The 18,168-nt window shown below is 46.2% G+C and overlaps 1 protein-coding gene across 1 annotated transcript; it reads right to left on the bottom strand.

Moving 5' to 3' along the window:
• Positions 1-481: 481 nt before the first annotated feature.
• Positions 482-14,612, bottom strand: ap1m1 (adaptor related protein complex 1 subunit mu 1). Its single transcript, XM_027018895.3, has 12 exons — positions 14,384-14,612; positions 12,683-12,839; positions 12,220-12,287; positions 11,924-12,054; positions 11,512-11,659; positions 10,317-10,443; positions 9,175-9,317; positions 8,860-8,931; positions 8,455-8,613; positions 8,097-8,222; positions 3,035-3,110; positions 482-2,114 (listed from the first exon to the last, which is right to left on the bottom strand). Exons 1-12 carry the CDS (start codon positions 14,423-14,425, stop codon positions 2,092-2,094), a joined length of 1,272 nt encoding a protein of 423 aa, XP_026874696.1. The 5' UTR covers positions 14,426-14,612; the 3' UTR covers positions 482-2,091.
• Positions 14,613-18,168: the final 3,556 nt, after the last annotated feature.

Below are 18,168 nucleotides of genomic sequence, written 5' to 3'. Positions count from 1 at the left end.
AAATGTGCCTTGATGACCTCATGGTAGACACAGGCCCAGCCACGCGTGAACAATTGCCACTCCACAGCAGCTGGACTGCAGCACCTAAGAGTTTGTAGCGTGCGTGTCACCCAAGACATTCTCTTAAACTTCCCTTGCCGTTTTACACACTGCACCTCTGAGAGAGGCCACAGGAAATGACATCACTGATCAAGTGTTCGGATAAAGCCAGACGTTCCTGGACTCAGACACAACTGTGTCAAATTAAAAGATCCTTAAACATGAAAGTAGTTCCGACAGTCTGCAAATTTTTTTATGTGCAATTTGAGCCTGTAAACACACCAGGAACAAAAACAGATGTGGTCACTTGCAGACAGCGTGAAAAATGCACAGAACATCCACTTCACCGCCTGAGAGCGAAGGTGTGTTTTACATTCATCACTGTAACATTATCCGAATAAGAGCACCTGTGAGGCATGTATTAGGACAAGGGAGTCGCGTGTATTGTGAAAACAGGATCTTTATTTTGCTTTAAGTCTACAGACACCAGTTACAGAGAGACATGAGAAGTTCAGGCAAATGCGTTTATGCGTCCCATTTCAGTTTCACCGCTGAGCACAGAGGGCATGCGCGGTCTCAGTAGCTGTTAAACCGTTTTTCCCCTCATGGATCAGGGATGCTGGGGGCAACTCGAATTCTCAGCGCAGTTGTGCGTGACACCATGGAGACATATACATACATACATACATACATACATACATACATACATACATACATACAAGTCGTGCCAGTAGCCTGTAAGGGAGTGTGTGGGAAACGGCGCTTCGATGGCACTTTCCATCTGATGGGAACAGGCTCCCGTCGAACATTTGATGGCATCTTCGAGCTTAGCCAGAAACACAGCACATGAGAACATACACCAAAACCCTCAGGCCATTGCTCCTTCAAGTAATACTGAAAACAAAACAAATACTTGAAAGAAAATTTTTAAAATACCTAATAAACACAGTAAAACCACCACAGACGTATGCAAATATACAATCAGAAAAAAAGAGGCTATTTGAAGATTGACCTGTTTGTGGGTTGGTTTTATTTTCTGTCGGTGTGCAAACAGCTGGCAAGCACATTAGCTGTAACTGGAGAAACCATGATGAATCTTACAACTCCTAAGGCTTAGTGGAGTAACATTACATTGACTTTTACAGGAAGTACTGGTCCTTTGGATTCGACGGCATCCTCGAGATAACACGAAGAGTTGAAATGTGTAGACAAGACAATCCAGGTTCACACTGAGTAGTGCCAAGCAGGTGGATACAAACATATACAGATGTGTACAAAAGCACTGTACACGTACACATGTAAACGAAATATGCAAACCACTTTGACGAGCCCTAACCACTCTTTAGGCTGGTAAGGAGAGTGCCGCGTCTTGTTTGTACTGTTTGTCAGCAACAGCACAGGGGACTGGCTAGAACCTCGCCGCGTCTCAGACAAGTTTGCGCTGAGGACGGCCTCTCTAGCGGTGAACGGAGACGCACGCGGTAACTGCTGACTGTCTCACGCACGCACACAGAGGAACTGACAGCTCTTGGAAAGACAGGCTGTGCCGGAGCAGGCGTGAGATGCTGCAGAGTTTGAGGTTTGAGGGACTTCTGGAAGCAGTTCAGGACTCACACGCACACAATGCATGACCATCACATCGGAGGGGAATGGAGATGAGATGTGTGGAAATCAGCTGCGTTTCCTTCTGCGATTTCAGCCATTTAGTTAGCGAACGCATAAATCTAGTGAGCACATACTTTAAAAGTCCCTTGTTGGACAAAGAGGATTAAAAATAACTAGTTGACTATGAATTTGGCACCTGAATGTGCAACCCCTCCACCTCCAAACACTGCAGAGAAATCACTAGTCCAGATCCAGAGAACAGCACAGAGAGAGAGAGAGAGAGAGAGAGAGAGAGAGAGAGAGAGAGAGAGAGATAGGAAGAGCAAGAGAAAGAGTGAGTGAGCGTGAGTGAGCAAAAAAAAAGACAGAGGGAGAGAGAAAGAGAAAAATGTGAGCGATCCAGGCCCACACCAAGGCCAGGTCGCACCACAGGAGACGGCTGAAGTTCTACTGAGTCCGGAGCTGATAGTCTGCAAAGAAACAAGGAAATGAGCTAGGGTTAATTAAACTGTTCCCAAGAGCAGGAAATTTGGGGGGGGGTTGTTAGGGTGGGGAGTGGTTTAAAAAGTTAATTGCGACAGCTGAGCTTTCCGCCCCGGCCATCCAAGAACACAATGCAAAATAAGACTGGGTTTGGAGACGCGAGATAACCTGATGATAGTGGCTTAAATGCAGGATATGAGAAGTGTGGAACACAGATGACTTGGAGACAGGATGCATCTGCTCTACAACTATACTGCCAGAAGTCTCAGAAGATTATAAAGACTATAATACAATCTAATAAAAATAAAGGTTAATATACTTTATTATATATAATTCACTGCTAGAGGGTTCAGAATGTATTTTGATAATCCACATATCATTTATCAAATGTGAATAATTAATAATATAAGTCACTTAAAAAGTTGACCTGAGGAACATTATGCAAAAGTGTGGAGCAGGGAAAGTACAGAACGTGCAGTCTTACTCCACTTTCCTAAGGACTCCGGCCATGGCACCTCGACAAGAGGTCAGAATTAGAGCTCCCTCTAACATCCTCTTTCCACAGAAATATTTCATCTCAACTATCTCTCATTTGACTTTTACCAAATTGCTTAATCGTTGCCCAACACCTGCAACACTCTGAAAACAATGACAAATATAGAGGCAGAGAAAGTTGTGTGTGAGAAAACCCGGCATGTGCGGGGACAGGATGCGTGTGTGGGGCAACCCTCGTGCAATCCAGCAGCATGGTGGGCCGATTTACACACGATCTGCTACGTCATTCGAAATAATGTAGGCATGCAGAGGACGGAAGAGTTTGTCTTTGCAGCTGATCTGGCCACGCTTGCCTCTGCACGCCTGGGGGCCTCTGGCCCGTCTGGCATGTGAGGGAGGGCTGTGTGCTTACCTCCGTTCTGGGTGATGTAGCGCACCCATGGCAGCGCCTGGTACCCACTCTTCTCGATGATCTTTAGGTAGCGCACCTGTTGAGCACAGTAGGGAAACCAATTATGTGACGCGACGTTACACCGTTACGCCGCGGCATCCGTCCACTCCTCTTCACAGAGGAGACGAAGTCGCGCAGCCCGTTGTCAGACTGGTGGCAGCTGCTTGCAAATCAAAGTAATTTAGAAAAAAAAAAAGACTTCACAGCCATTACTTGCATCATTGCAGCCTTCTGGGAAAAACAATTAATAAATTACAGTGGCTAAATTTCAGAAAGCAGAATGTTTTGAGTTGACAGACACCGATGGAGGCAGTAGCAGGGTGTGAGTGAGGGAGGGGGTGCTACAGACTCGCTGGCACCGGAGCCTGGGAAAACAGCCGAACGGAGGAAGCGTTTGAAGAAGTGAGAATGAGGAAATGGCACCTTTTTCTCCACAGCAAGTGATTGAGCCACACACCGTGCCCTCAGAGCCTGGCGTTGCATCACCGCTGCGCTTGCACAATCTCGCCCGGAAAAAACACGAGTGTCAGCCACACTGTGGAGCCGTGGGAGGGCCGAGGGAGAGAGAGCGGCCCCCGGGGGCTGGTGCCCCCCGGCGCGCATTTTTAGGGCATCTGGCACATTTGAGAGATGTTTTCAGCATCCTCCCAAAGTACAGGCACACGGACATTAAAAGGCCCCATCATCTGTAGGGCAGTCCGAGCCCTTTACAGACGGGCATAAACCTCCCAGTCCTACCAGCGTTGGAAATAGCTCCTGTGCAGACGAAATAGCAACAAAGCCCTTCTGAGAACAAGCTCCGCATTCTCGGTACGTGACGGAGTTTAAAAACAGCCCATCTCAGGACTGTTTCCAATCAAAAGTTGGGGGAGAATCCAGGGCCACCTCTGTGGAGGCGGCTGGCGCGTGTTCGGGTCGGCCCCGCGCGCACGGGCGCCCAAGTAGGTCGGGGCAGCACCACCCTTGGGTGCAGCGTGCTATTTAAAACATACCCCGCCTGCCCTCGGGACTATCCCGTCGGGCTGGGTCGTGGACTGGCAAGGCGATGAGACAAAGCTGGAAATATCTAAGTGCAGCTTTCTCTTCGAGGCCTTTTTTTGGGCCGGGCCGGCCAGGTCGTTGGCCCACTGGATTCGGGCCTGGCTCTCATGAGGTTAGGTAGGGGCAGGTCAGTGTGGGGATGATCAGGTACTGCAGAGCCGAGAGCTTCAGCTACATTCTCCTTGCTAGGACTCACCCCACAAGACAAACCCAGATCCCCTGTGTGTAGTGCTCAACATGTCTTTGGCTCGCTCCGAGTCTGTCTGTGTGTGTGTTTACTGTGCACAGGTCTCTCATTAGTGCGGTGTATGCTAGTAGACATTGTGGTCTACAGAGCATGCTCAGAGTCAGGAGACAGACCGCTAGACTGTCACCGTCCCAAAAGTCACAGACATGCAGTCTAGTTGTGCGTGCGTGCGCACACACACACACACACACACACACACACACACACACACACACACACACACACACACACACACACACACACACGTTGCCAATAGCCCATGTTTTTAAACCTCCAGCTCACTGTCCCTCACATCAGTATAGATGCTGACTCAGCAATCTCTGTTCAGGCCTATTCAAACGACATGGCCTGTACATCAGTGTCTTAACAAGTACACAAGCTTTTATACAGCGAGTTTGCCAAAGCTAAAAATTAAAAACCTCAGCCTTCTGTTCACTTACATGAACAGATCTACAGTACATACAGAAGCAACTCCATTAATGTAGTAAGGAGATATTGGAACTGGTGCGGAACTGTCTTACGTTAGGCAAGGAGAACCGTCATGTCTTAGAGATTCTGTTGTCAAGCTGGACAACAAAGCCCCCCCCCTATTTTCTCTTTAAAAGACACCGTTTAATAATCATGTTTTAGTCACTGCAGGAAAGTTACAGGTCTCCACGGCAGGCCTCGTCTTTGGCCTTGAGAGCGATTAGCAGCTATGAGTGACATCTCAGCGTGTGAGAAACTGTCGTCGACCGCAGTGCAGGCCAGCGAGACCAATCAGTGGCTCGGCTTTTTGGGAGAAAGAACCGATGCCAATTTCTTAAAACGGCCTGGCGAATTCGAGAGCCAGGATGCCCTGCGTCCTCGTTATGGGCTTTGGAAAAAATGCCACCCGTCAAGCTCTGAAGCTGGACTCCCACAGCCACAGAAACGCCACTAAATACAGCCAGCCTGGCGAACCGAAAAAACAAACATACCACGGCCATCCACAAGACACCACGCGAATGAGTGGGTGTGTGTGGGCGTGTGAGAGTGTCTGTCTATTCGTGGGCCAGACGAGAGCACCAGTAAACGGACAGGTCAGGCCCCAGCGCCAGCACGTCTCCCTCGGGCAGACCGAGCCGCCCGCCTGTGAGCCAGGCCTCGGGCGGGGCCCGCGGCGACTACAGGGACGCCCGCCATCGCCTGCCACTTCAAGGCCAAGAAGAGTGGGACCGAGAGGCAGGCCAGGGGGATGACACCTCCAGGACGAAAGAGAGAGAGAGAGAGAGAGAGAGAGAGAGAGAGAGAGAGGGAGAGGGAGAGAACCAGAGTTGGAAGGGTTATCAAAGCATCCCTGAGGGGTTTTTTTTTTTTTTTCCATCCCATTTCACTCTCACGGGAACACAACAGTCAGCAAGTTCACCCGGGAGACAGCTGCCACGGCGACCTTGCCGACCCTGCGCTGCTGTCAGAGCCGAGGCCTTTCAGAGCCGCGTGGGGGGAGGGGCCAGTAAACACCCCGCCCCCTAATAAAGGTGGTCTGTGGACAAGCCCACAGAACCCCTCCACAGGAGCCATTACGGTGCTGGTGTGAGGGAGGGTGGGCCAAGCTCTTACTGCCCCAGTGCTGTTGGTCGTTGAAACAAACAAAAAAAAAGGTTAAAATGAAAATTTGATCATCGCAAAAAGCAGCTGTGAGGCTTTAGAGGGAAAAAACAGCAATAAATGGAAAATTGGAAAAATGGAAAAATTAGGAAGAGGAAATCTCACATAAGTTAGCTGCTTAATTAGATTTGACAAATGACTGAGTTTTTCCCTCATAATTCGTCTCATTGGGGTGTGTTGGGGTGGGGGAAGGGGTGAAATCGAGTTAAATGAGAGGTTTAGCCACTTTGAGTTCCGTGTGGGATGTTTAATACAAGTTCGTCCACAAAAGAGAGGAAATCTCCTGCACTTCCCCAATTCATTCACTCGCGTTCAAAATCATATCAAATCAGAACTAATCGTATTGTTGGAACAGCGCAGGCAGACTGGATGGTTACATTGCACCCATCCTACAGAACTGTTTGGAGCAAGTCAGGGCAAACAGAGTTCAGCCAGTTACAGCCCCACACGCACTCACACACACACAATCATACTTTTTTTTTTTATTGCAAGGATTTAAACGGAGGGATTTTAAGAAAATTATGCTTATGACCATGTCCTTCTACCCTCTATTCTCTACCACCAGCCCTTCTCTTACTATGTGGAGAGAGGAGTGGTGTGTGTGTGTGTGTGTGTGTGTGTGTGTGTGTGTGTATATATATATATATATGTGTGTGTGTGTGTGTGTGTGTGTGTGTGTGCGTACATATATATATATATGTGTGTGTGTGTGTGTGTGTGTGTGTGTGTGTGTGTGTGTATATATATATATATGTGTGTGTGTGTGTGTGTGTGTGTGTGTGCGTACATATATATATATATGTGTGTGTGTGTGTGTGTGTGTGTGTGTGTGTGTGTGTGTGCGTACATATATATATATATATATATGTACATATATATATATATATGTACGCACACACACACACACACACACACACACACACACACACACACACACACAGGTATGTATATACATATATGTATTTATATACATGTATGTGTGTATTTGTCCATCCAGACACTTGTGTGTGTGTCAGTAGCTGTAACCTGCCACTAAAAGCTGTATGATCACAGTACACTCACAACCACCTATCACTCAGCATCTCACCTCACGTGTTCACACGTGCGCTCACACATGCTCAAACACACTTACGCGCGCACACACTCGCACGCTCACACTCGCACATGCCTGTATGGTGATTACAAAAGACCTCAGCTGAAACCGTGCCATGCGTTACTCCTTCGCGGGTCTCCCGCCCATCCCCTCCCCACTCCTCGCTCTTCCTCCCAGGTGTGAGCGCTCCCCCTCAGAGCCTCTAGGGTCACACTGGTCAGGAGGCCGACCTCACACCTGCTCCTCTGGCTTTGTTGAGCAAGACAGTGACTTCACCTGGAAGCAGTGAACATGGATGTGGGAGGGCTTTGAGTCTGAGCACCTGTACGGACACTGCACCGCTAAGAGGTTTTCGAACGCGTGCACGCACTCTCTCTCTCTCTCTCTCTCTCTCAGAAGCCCCAGTACACTGCTGCAAGACCTCTGGGCCACAGTCTACGCCACAGACACAATAGACATGTCACCACAATGCACCATACACACAAATTAAACAGCACTAAACTAAAGTAAACAGTAAACTAAACAGTCATTCTTACGATTATGGCATATCTATGCTATAAATTATTTGATACATGGGCGGGCTACTCCTTTTTTTTATTATTAGATTTCAGTACGACTGTGCATGTCGAGTGACCGCTTAAGCAATTTTAAATGATGATGCTAGTATTTTCAGAACTGGCCATATAAATGCATCAGATTTGGACATTCAAGCCCACTCAGATCAGCCCACCCTAGTACAAAGGGTGTACCCTTAAGCAGCTGGTTTACACTGCCATCTAATGGCGGTAGATGGAACAGCTCATTTTTCAGGTGCTGGTTGAATGATTATTTATTTTCATTTAGAAATTATTATTTAGAAAGAAAAGAGCTGCACATTTAATTACATATTAACAACCACATTGCCAAGGTTCTTGATGAGAATAGTAATTAATAACAGAATGAAAGAAGCATATGTACACACTTGCATGCACAAGAATTCCTACATGCAGAAGCATGTACACACGCACACGCACCTGTATTCCAGAGGTGGTAAAGTAGGGGATCTCAAACTTAACACTGATTGGTGGTTTTCCCTCTTTATCTTCTGCTTCTACACTGGGCAGGCCAAAATGGGCTCTCATCAGATACTCCTTACCCCCCTGAGAGAGAAGGGGTGGGGGCGGAGACAAAGAGTGAGAGAAGGGGTGGGGGCGGAGACAAAGAGTGAGAGAAGGGGTGGGGGCGGAGACAAAGAGTGAGAGAAGCAATTCATTCAGAATTGCACCTGAATATGACCAACGGCTCTACAGTTCACACTAGATTCTCTCCATTACCCAACCCTCTCTGTGGGCATTGTATGTGAGGGGAGAGAGAGTGTGTGCACACACTCACTGGGAAAGACTTGATGGACCAGACGATCTCGCTGTTCTCGGGCACCCACTTGACGCTGCCCACGGTGGTCTTGAACTTGGGCGAGTCTGCGTCCGTGGGCACGGGGATGTGGATCTCCACGTTGTTGGCAGTGGAGCGCCGTTTGAATTGCGACTTGGCCTGAGAGCGGAAGAGAGGGGAGATTAGCGTACACCCGACACCCGCTTCCCTCTCAGTGAACCCAGGGGAGCGCCTCGGGCAGCCACAAGAAATGCCCGTTTCATTTTAAAATCAAGCTGAATGCATTTTGAAAGGCTGTTTATGCAGCACGACATAAAGGCACGGATAATGTCGAACTAGCATCAGACCGTGGACTGCAGCGCCAAGCGGCGAGGTATTTCTGAAAGGGGGCGCAGAGGTCGTCACCTTTATCATGTACTCAATTCTGCTGTGTGAATGCTTCTCAATCACAGACTCGATCCAGATCAGTGGCTTTACCTGCAAAGCACAGCAAACTTTAGCACTCTGTGTGTGTGTGTGTGTGTGTGTGTGTGTGTGTGTGTGTGTGTGTGTGTGTGTGTGTGTGTTGAGTAACATTGCTGCACAAGTGTATGCACAGAACAACACAAATAATAAGTATGTACTTATAAAGGACAGTGGCACTGTCATTGTTGTTGTTGGTGTGTGTGTGTGTGTGTGTGTGTGTGTGTGTGTGTGTGTCTAGTAAACAGCGATACACACGTGTGTGTTGAGGCGGTAAGACATGAGCTCAAACTCTCCGTCTGGTGGAATGAAGGAGATGGTGCGGTCATTCTCGAAGCGCGACAGACGTACACACTGGTGGAACTTCACATCCTCCAACTCCACAGACTTGCTCTTCCCTCCTGAGGACGAGCGACAAACACTCTACAGCTCGCACACAAACGTAACACGCAACCGACCACAAACACTCAACGGCTCGCACGCAACCGACCACAAACATTCAACGGCTCGCACGCAACCGACCACAAACACTCTACGGCTCGCACGCAACCGACCACAAACACTCAACGGCTCGCACGCAACCGACCACAAACACTCAACGGCTCGCACGCAACCGACCACAAACACTCAACGGCTCGCACGCAACCGACCACAAACACTCAACGGCTCGCACGCAACCGACCACAAACACTCACCGGCTCGCACGCAACCGACCACAAACACTCACCGGCTCGCACGCAACCGACCACAAACACTCACCGGCTCGCACGCAACCGACCACAAACACTCACCGGCTCGCACGCAACCGACCACAAACACTCAACCGACTACAAACACTCAACGGCTCACACGCAACTGACCACAAACACTCAACGGCTCGCATGCACACAACCAACCACAAACACTCAACGGCTCGCGCGCAACCGACCACAAACACTCAACGGCTCGCACGCTACCAACCACAAACACTCAACGGCTCGCACGCTACCGACCACAAACACTCAACGGCTCGCACGCAACTGACCACAAACACTCTACAGCTCACACAATCTCCACATACTTTATTAGCCTTTATTTTTCAAGGTTCTTCAGAGGGCAGTGCTGAGCTGAGCTGGCATCTAGTTGCTGTGTCTGTCTGGTTGGTTTTAAATCCAATTTCCAGAACACGGTGGAACTTTATGTGTGTTTATTGAAATAAAAATGAAAATGAAATTTAAACGTAATTTAAGTATAAATAAAAATCATAGCATATCTGATTCCAGATCAGCTCACTCATGTCCACACACACACACACACACACACACACACACACACACACACACACACACACACACACACACACACACACACACACACACACACACACACACAGCTCTGGGCGAGCACCCAGGCAAACTCACGTCCGGTATTCTCAAACAGGACCTTGTCGTTGAGGCCAAGCCGGAGCTCGGGCATGCCTGACAGGAACACGCGCATCTTGATGGAGCCCACAATCTCACTGCGCAGGACGTTACCGTTGGCGCTCACCTGCAGAGGGCAGTGTGTGGACAGAACAGCGTTGAGCTCTCGGGCCGGGAGTAACACAACACACACAATGATCAGACATGCAATGTCTATGCTCACCAGACACTTTGATTACAAAGGCCATGCTGTACCTTCACTCACTGACCAGCTTTATTAGGTATGCTGAGCTTATAGCTACAATCTTCAGATAACAGATAATCAGCCACCCCCCCCACCCCCGTATCCAACTTCAGCACTGTACAGTTTCTGACCACATGACCAGATGTTATTTGGCTGGTGGTGATGCGTTGGCATGGTACAGTCTGGTAGTGAGTGTTGAACTGGCATGGCAGGTTTGTGCTAGTGGGTGTTGAGCTGATATGGTAGGGCCCTGGTACTGAGTGATGAGTTGGAATGGTAGAGCCCTGTTGGTGTATGGTGGGTTGGCATGATAGGGCCCTGTTAGTGTGTGATAAATTGGCATGGTAGAACCATGGAAGTGGGTGATGGGTTGATATGGTATAGCCTGGTGGTAGTGGGAGTTGAACTGGCATGGTACTGGTACTGTGGGATAAGCTGGTATGAGTTTCTCAGGTGCTGCTGCATTGCAAGAGGGGTGCAGGATGGCTAGAACAAACGGTGCATGGCAACAGATGAGCTACAATCTCTAACTCCCAATGGTTTTTATGAAACATAATTTCAGGTGAGGTGAGTGTAGACAGAAACGTGGACTTTCCCCTCAAATCTGGCCCCTGACATCACGACATAGTGCCAAAGTGAAACAAAGCCAATGACTGGAGTGAATCTACACTGATACAGTGCATTACATTCTGTTGGATTTTTATCTGCTAGAGGGAACCCCAGGATGAAAGCACAGAACGGTCACATTTAATGAAAATAACAAGAAAGTGCCGTCAGACTCCTCTGCTCTGTGGTTCAAAGCAGAAGGCAGCTGTGAGTGTAGGGAGTGTTCCACAGTAGCAAACACCTCCCCATCAAAACTTTTGTCTTTTGTTGGGGGCTCTTGTGAGGGATTTCTGGCTTTTTTTACACTGCATGTGGAAACAGAACAATAGACTAAATCGCTCTTACCAGGAGATTGACGGACTCGATGACGTCCAGGAAAACCTCGTTCTTCCTGTACTTAATGCCCTCTGACCTCCACGACACGGCATTGGTCACTGTGGCAGGAGGACGTGGAGCACCCGTATCCAACTTGTGTCCCTCTTGCGTGATATATCTGAACTCACACACACACACACACACACACACAGGCACGCACACACACACACACACGCACGCACGCACGCACAGACCACAAAATAGCTGCAAGGTTCAAAACTGTCTACACCCAAGTCAACTCACACTAAACTCGCTGACTTAGCAAAAGGTTAAAGGAAATAGTCATTAAGCAATCAGCAGGGCGTGTTAAAGAACACAGTGCTTAATACCCCAGCTAATTAACGATCACGCTCCGCAGAGACACAGAAAAACCGATACTCACTCCTGTAGGATCTTGCTGTCTGTTGTCTGTGGGTAGCCAAAGTCCATGAGTTCATCCAGCAGTTCATAGATGATGACAAAGTTATCTCTGATGCTCTCCTCCTCCAGCTCCTTAAAGTACTCCGAGAACACCTGTCAAAAAGGAGGACGACACGTCCACATTGGTAAATGCTTCGTGTTTATAACTAGCTAGCGCTCGAGCCGCCAGGAGACTCGCGAGCCTGGAGGTTGGTGAAGCGATGAATATTTAACAGAATCTGCTTTCACACGAAGGTGTCTGTTTTTGCGGCAACATACCTGCACAATTTTATACAGGAAGGAGAAAACCAAAGAGACGCAAGCATTTTTCTTAGACGTAGCAACAACTGGTGGCCAGGGTGTTAAGGGAATGACATGGCAGCCGCCGTGTGCACAATGGAAGCGCAAACACTCTGCGAGCGTCTTTAATGCTCCACCACAGATTTAAAGCAAGATCTGAAAACAATACAGCAAGACAACACAAACAGGGAGTCTATTTCTGCTGGTCACTCCTCACCACTAAAGAGAAAGTATAGTGTAGTGTACAGTTACATTATGAACACATTAGAGTCTAAGGACATGGTGCAGTTCTGAGATCATAAAGATACGAGGCATGGAGCAAAAAGGGCAGAAAACTGATCCTAGATCTGCTCTTACGTTCCAGCGCCGATGGCACAGAGAGGTTTAAGAGCGCAATACAGGGGCGGGAGAGCAGTGGTGGAGGGCGGAGCAGAAAGGATACGGTAAAGGTTGTTGTGCTTGATCCACATGAAGCGCACTGCTCCGTGGGCCAGGATGGGCGACAACGTGCCCTCCTCCTCCTTATCCATCAGCAGGGTCATGAAGTGCTCGATCTCGGACATGTCCACATCGCCGCGGTAGTTGCGGCAGATCAGGACCTGTCACGTACACGCACACAAACATGCACGCATGCGCGCACACACACATGCAGAGCATAAGGTAAACAGCATAAAAAGAAAGCCTGTGCATCTGCAGGAAGATTAAACCCTTATATCAAATAGTGAGAACAATCCTGAGCATAAATGCAATTACCAAAAAGGCTTTCAGGACCAGCAGTAGCTATCATGGGGTGCATACTTCTTTCTCAGTTATTACAGTTACAATTACAACAGTTTGAGCTGGAGCAACAATCCTGGCCTTGGACCTTTTGGGTTAGGAGAGCATGGTGCTTTATTTAAATCACACAGAGGAAACCACAGTGACCTATGACAGCGCAAACCACAAAGTGGAGTCTGATTAAAGTAGCTATATAAATATAGTTTAAACGCCATGTCTAATAAACCTGAAAAACTGAAGCAGTATCAAAATATTTAAAAGCTTTCTGTGGGAGGTTCTGAGATGAAAGAAAAATATAGAGATTAGGAAGTAAATATTGAGGGAAGGAGGGTTCAAACTAGAAAAAAGCAGAAGAGCATGACATTTCACGTCAGAAGTAGGCAGTGCAAGCAATTCAACAATGAAACAAAACACAGCTCAAGGCCAGGAGACATTACATCTGTTCTGTTTAAAAAGAGTAACGTTTTCTAGACAATGGTCAAAGAAAACTTAAAGAATACCATTTTCAACGGAGAAAACGCACTCTGAGGCTGTGATTCACTCAGGCTTAGTCTGTATCTGATAAACCACAGCAGTTTTCTACTCATGGAAAAAAAAACTTGGACAATACAACATTACAGTACCATGACTTGACTACATATGTCTCTGTGTTCCCTAATCTAGCACATCTCTTGATGCCATGTATTTCAAGACATCTAGTCCACAGAGTGAGCACTGTGTTAGGCAATTCTACTATAAATAATACAACCACTGCTGTTATTATATCTTACCAACCTTTATAGGTCATCTTTAATTAATTCATTACGTGAATTATTGGTCAGGCTGTATGCATATTTCAGGGAGTCAAATATTTGCTATCACCCAGTTTCTACCACCTGCCTGCCACAGAACACTTTGAAGCATTTCCACAAGGTAGTTAACCTTTATTTACATCTGAAACGCTGCTGACTTTTTGCGCCGCCCGTAACCAAAAAGCACTTCAAGCCAAGAAGACCCAGATTATAAACGGCGCGACATAATCGCTCATCGTTAATCATTCATTCGTGTACAGTGAATAATTTCACGGTTAGAGAGGGGGAAAATGAGCTGCTAAAGCGAGTGTAGTCAACAGTTTCGCTAGCAAGATAGCACAGCTAGCTACAGAACTGCGATGACTGGGCAGCGACGTTAGCTAAGATAGCGTTAGGTTAGCTAACTAAATATAGGCAGATTCGCCATTGCTGTTTTGTTTATCTGTGTAAGATAAAATTAATAAAAACAGTCTACTGGTCATGGAAAAAGCACAACAAGACAAAATACACGCAGAAACGGCTAACGCTAGGCTAGCTGGGAGGTGTAGCGGCCCCGGTAACTCCCGTTATCTTACCTTGCCTTTCAGATCTAAGACATAAACAGCGCTTGCAGACATTTCTGATGTTTCCGAGCGCTTCTGGGCGAAGCGACAGCTGTATATTTTAACTATCCAACTGTCACTTCTGCGTTATTCAAAACAAAGAAAAGAAAGAAAGAAATGCTAACGAACAAATAACATCGGTGGAGGATGTTGAGAAACCTCGAAAATAAGATATGTAGAGATTTTTGATCAACCGGTTTTCATGATGCTGGCAACAATTCTATAGCGCCACCTACGGGCCTGGAAGATGCACTTCATTAGAAATTACTTTTCCGTACGTTTGATCTTCGTGGTGTTGTAATTAAACTAGGCTACCATAATTCGTTAATACAATTTGGGGATTGTATGTATAAAGTCTGCATCAGGCTTTCAAATCTCTTCGGAATTAAAAAAGAATCATAATCAATAAAATAATAACTCTTCTGGAGTGCTGTCACTGATAGAATACTTTATGCCACTGTAGACGTTTGCAGTTATCATTCCTGGCACTAGATGTCACTTGATGTTTACCTTTGATTTATTTTCAGTAGTTAGCCTAGACAGTTTACAGTTGGGTTTAAAGACCAGGGAACATATTCAGTAATTATTTTAAAAATGCAACAGAAATATGATATAATTCCTCTAAAAAAACAAAAAAACAAAAAAAACAAATTGGTCCTAGCTGAAACCGTCTGGGCGTGAACGTAATATTCCAGCGAGCATGCTAGACTGACAGCCCACTGTTGCAGACTCATAGCCTGCTACGCCCATCCCGCAGAGCAGAATATAATGGTGGATGAAGAATCAGAGCAATGCAAGCACACCAGAGCAAATAACTCATTTATTGAGCCACCAGATAAAATTCATTTATTGGTGCTGAATGAGGTTTTTGTTCTTCTGTGAAAACGGAACTATTAGTTTACACTCAAATGTTTGGTAAAGGCCGTGGATTGTAAAAACTGAATAAACTTAGCAGCAACTGTTGAGTTTAGCATTTCTCAATAAACAATATTTACATTTTTATGATGTCTAGCTATCAATTGTGTATTCAAAGTTTGTTTTGCATGAACGCTGTAATAGTGTTATCTTGTTCTAAAAGTATATTGATGCACATGTGCAACCATTACAGTATACATTTCAGGTCAGCCCCACAGATAAGGGAACGCGCTCAGAAGAACCATTTATATGGATGCAATGCAAAATAAAGAGGCTGAGAAAGCAGCGACGCAGCGTGGGGGCGGGGCTTCAGCTTTCTGACTGTTAAGGGTAAAAACCTGTAAGCTTTACGCGACACGATAATTATCAGTTTTACATCGGACAGGGTGAATGTCTGGCTAAATAAATGTCAGTTTATAGGACACACTCTGTATATATACACAGAACAAGAGGAACCTAATTAGAAAAGAAAAGCCAGATTTGTGTTTCTTGGGCCATATATAATTACTAGCCTACCATCTCCGACCCTTGGAAGGTGGTATATTCACCACATAATCAGCAAAGGGACTAGGAGGCTTTGTCATGTTTTGGCTGACATTACATTTAGGCTTAAATTAACTTCTGTCTTTGTAATCCAACTTTGTCTCTGCTAACTTTGCTAATTAGAAACGGCCTCTAAGTCGCAGACATGTAGGTTTAAATGTATTTACACATGGACAGACAAACACATCTTGGGAAGCCAGTTAGGGTTACTCTCCTTCTGGCCCCGTGCAGAGACACGTGTACGGGCTCCTCTGGTTTCTGCGTGTTTGTGTCCATCTGGTCTGTGTGCCATCATTCAGCGCGAGTTACAGCTCGGCCGTCAGAGCCAGATTTTGGAGCACAAGCTTTACTGGGCTTTATTTTTACCTTGAAATGCCAATTAGCTTTCCTTGTTCGTCACTAAATTGACCAACAAACCATATTAGCTCACCCGGTCACAGCCCACAACAGAACAACATGCCTGATGTTAATGTGGAACTTTAGCTAGACTCAATCTCTTGATGGTTATAGATAGTCATGCCCTAAAATGTTGACACTATTGGCGTAAACCAGGCTTACTGAAATAGCTGCGTGGGTTGGAATTTCTCAATTGTCACAGTGCAGCAATCAGCAGAGTTTTTTTTTTTTTTCTTAAATTGTGTAACCAAAGGGACCAAATGTCAGGCACCTCATTCTTTTTCTATAGTCCCTACTCAGTCCTGGAAATGATCTCTACAATCTAAACGCAGTCTTTAAATAGAGAGGCTACACTGCAACGGCCTTCATTTGGCATACAATTATGATTTGGTTACATTATCACCACTGATATGTAAATACACAACATCATGTGAGATATTGGCCAGGTGGGTCCAAACAGAGTGCACTTGTGTTTCACACCTCAGGGGTTTTTCATGAAGAGGTGTATCTAAACTAGAACACAGGACTTTTGAGGTCAATTTTGAGCTGACACGCCCACTCCCCCACACACACACACACACACCCACACACACACCCCTCAACTGCCTCGTTCCCCATCTCCCTTTGATTGATCATCACGAGCACATGTTCCTCAGTTGACCTCTCGTCTTTTCTACCCTATTTACACCCAAAGGTACCTGCCGTCGAGCAGTGGATTGCCAGTTATCCTTCGCCTGGAGCTTGTCGTCTGTGCTTGCTTTCAAGCAGCTTCGTTCTGAGTTCTCTAAGCTGAGCTATTCTCTGAGCCATTACTGCTGCTTTGTCAGTTTTGCTTTACTCTAGAGTCGAGCAGTAATGAAGTCTCTCTCAACTTTCACTCACCTCTCGCTCCCTCTTTGCTGCCAATTGTGACTCTACTCTGAACAGCGGCATGCAGTGTATGTAGCCCCCCCCCCCCCCCCAACCCAAAAAAGATCAAAATTACGTGTGACCCTTAAATTATTGTTTGTATTCCATAATACAGGTCAACGGTCCTCAAACTGTGAACACAAAAGTGCGTATGCCGCAGTCTAGTTGTTAGGTGAGCAGTTAGACCGCTCTTGGATAATGATACAGAAACTACACACATAACGTTTTCATTTTTGGCTACGGTTTGTAGATGGCATTGGATGACTGCTGAACTTATTGTGAGATTTTTACTGAAGTATAGGCTTTATAACGCTTTTCAAGTAGGTACGCCACGTCTGTCTCGCTTGCAGTCACCACAGGAAGTTAGCTGGCTAACCATTTACAGACATTGACATTTCACTTCTTCACAAAGCTGAGAAGGGTCGGGCCACCTTCGGCCCGCCCCCTTAGACAAAATCAAAAAAAGATTTCTGGTCATGTTTCTAACAAACTCACATTCAGAACCCTTCAAAATGTCACTGGAAAGGAAGGAGCACGTAGGCACGTACACAATAACGAGTCCCTGCAGCTACTAATGAACAATTTAATTGGTTCCACTTGAAAAGAAACGTGTCCTATAGTAACCAAGAAAATGCACTGTAGTCTATATGATTACTGGTGGGTTTTTTTTCTTTCTTTCGTTATTTTTATTAATGAAGTATGTCTTATTTTATTGTGTCCACTTTTTCATAACTGCTTCTCCGAAGGGTTAGAATAGACTACTGAGTCTGAAGTTCATACCTAGTCAATTTTTTTACTTCTGTAGGTGTGGAAAAAACAATATATGGAAACAGTGTATACATAACGTACATTCTTTATATATAACAGGGTGGGAAACAAATTAAATGGTGAAAGCTATTTATTTTACGTAGTGGGTTTGCGAGTGAAAGCCAGTATTCCACAGAAACAGCTGCCAAATGTCATGTGGCTTATTTTGAAACTAAATCATAATATTT

Source organism: Electrophorus electricus, chromosome 11 (assembly GCF_041902795.1).
Source record: "Electrophorus electricus isolate QZ-2024a chromosome 11, ASM4190279v1, whole genome shotgun sequence".
Taxonomy (NCBI): Eukaryota; Metazoa; Chordata; class Actinopteri; order Gymnotiformes; family Gymnotidae; genus Electrophorus; species Electrophorus electricus.
Note: the sequence above shows the minus strand (reverse complement) of the source record. Positions and strands in the feature narration are given on the sequence as shown.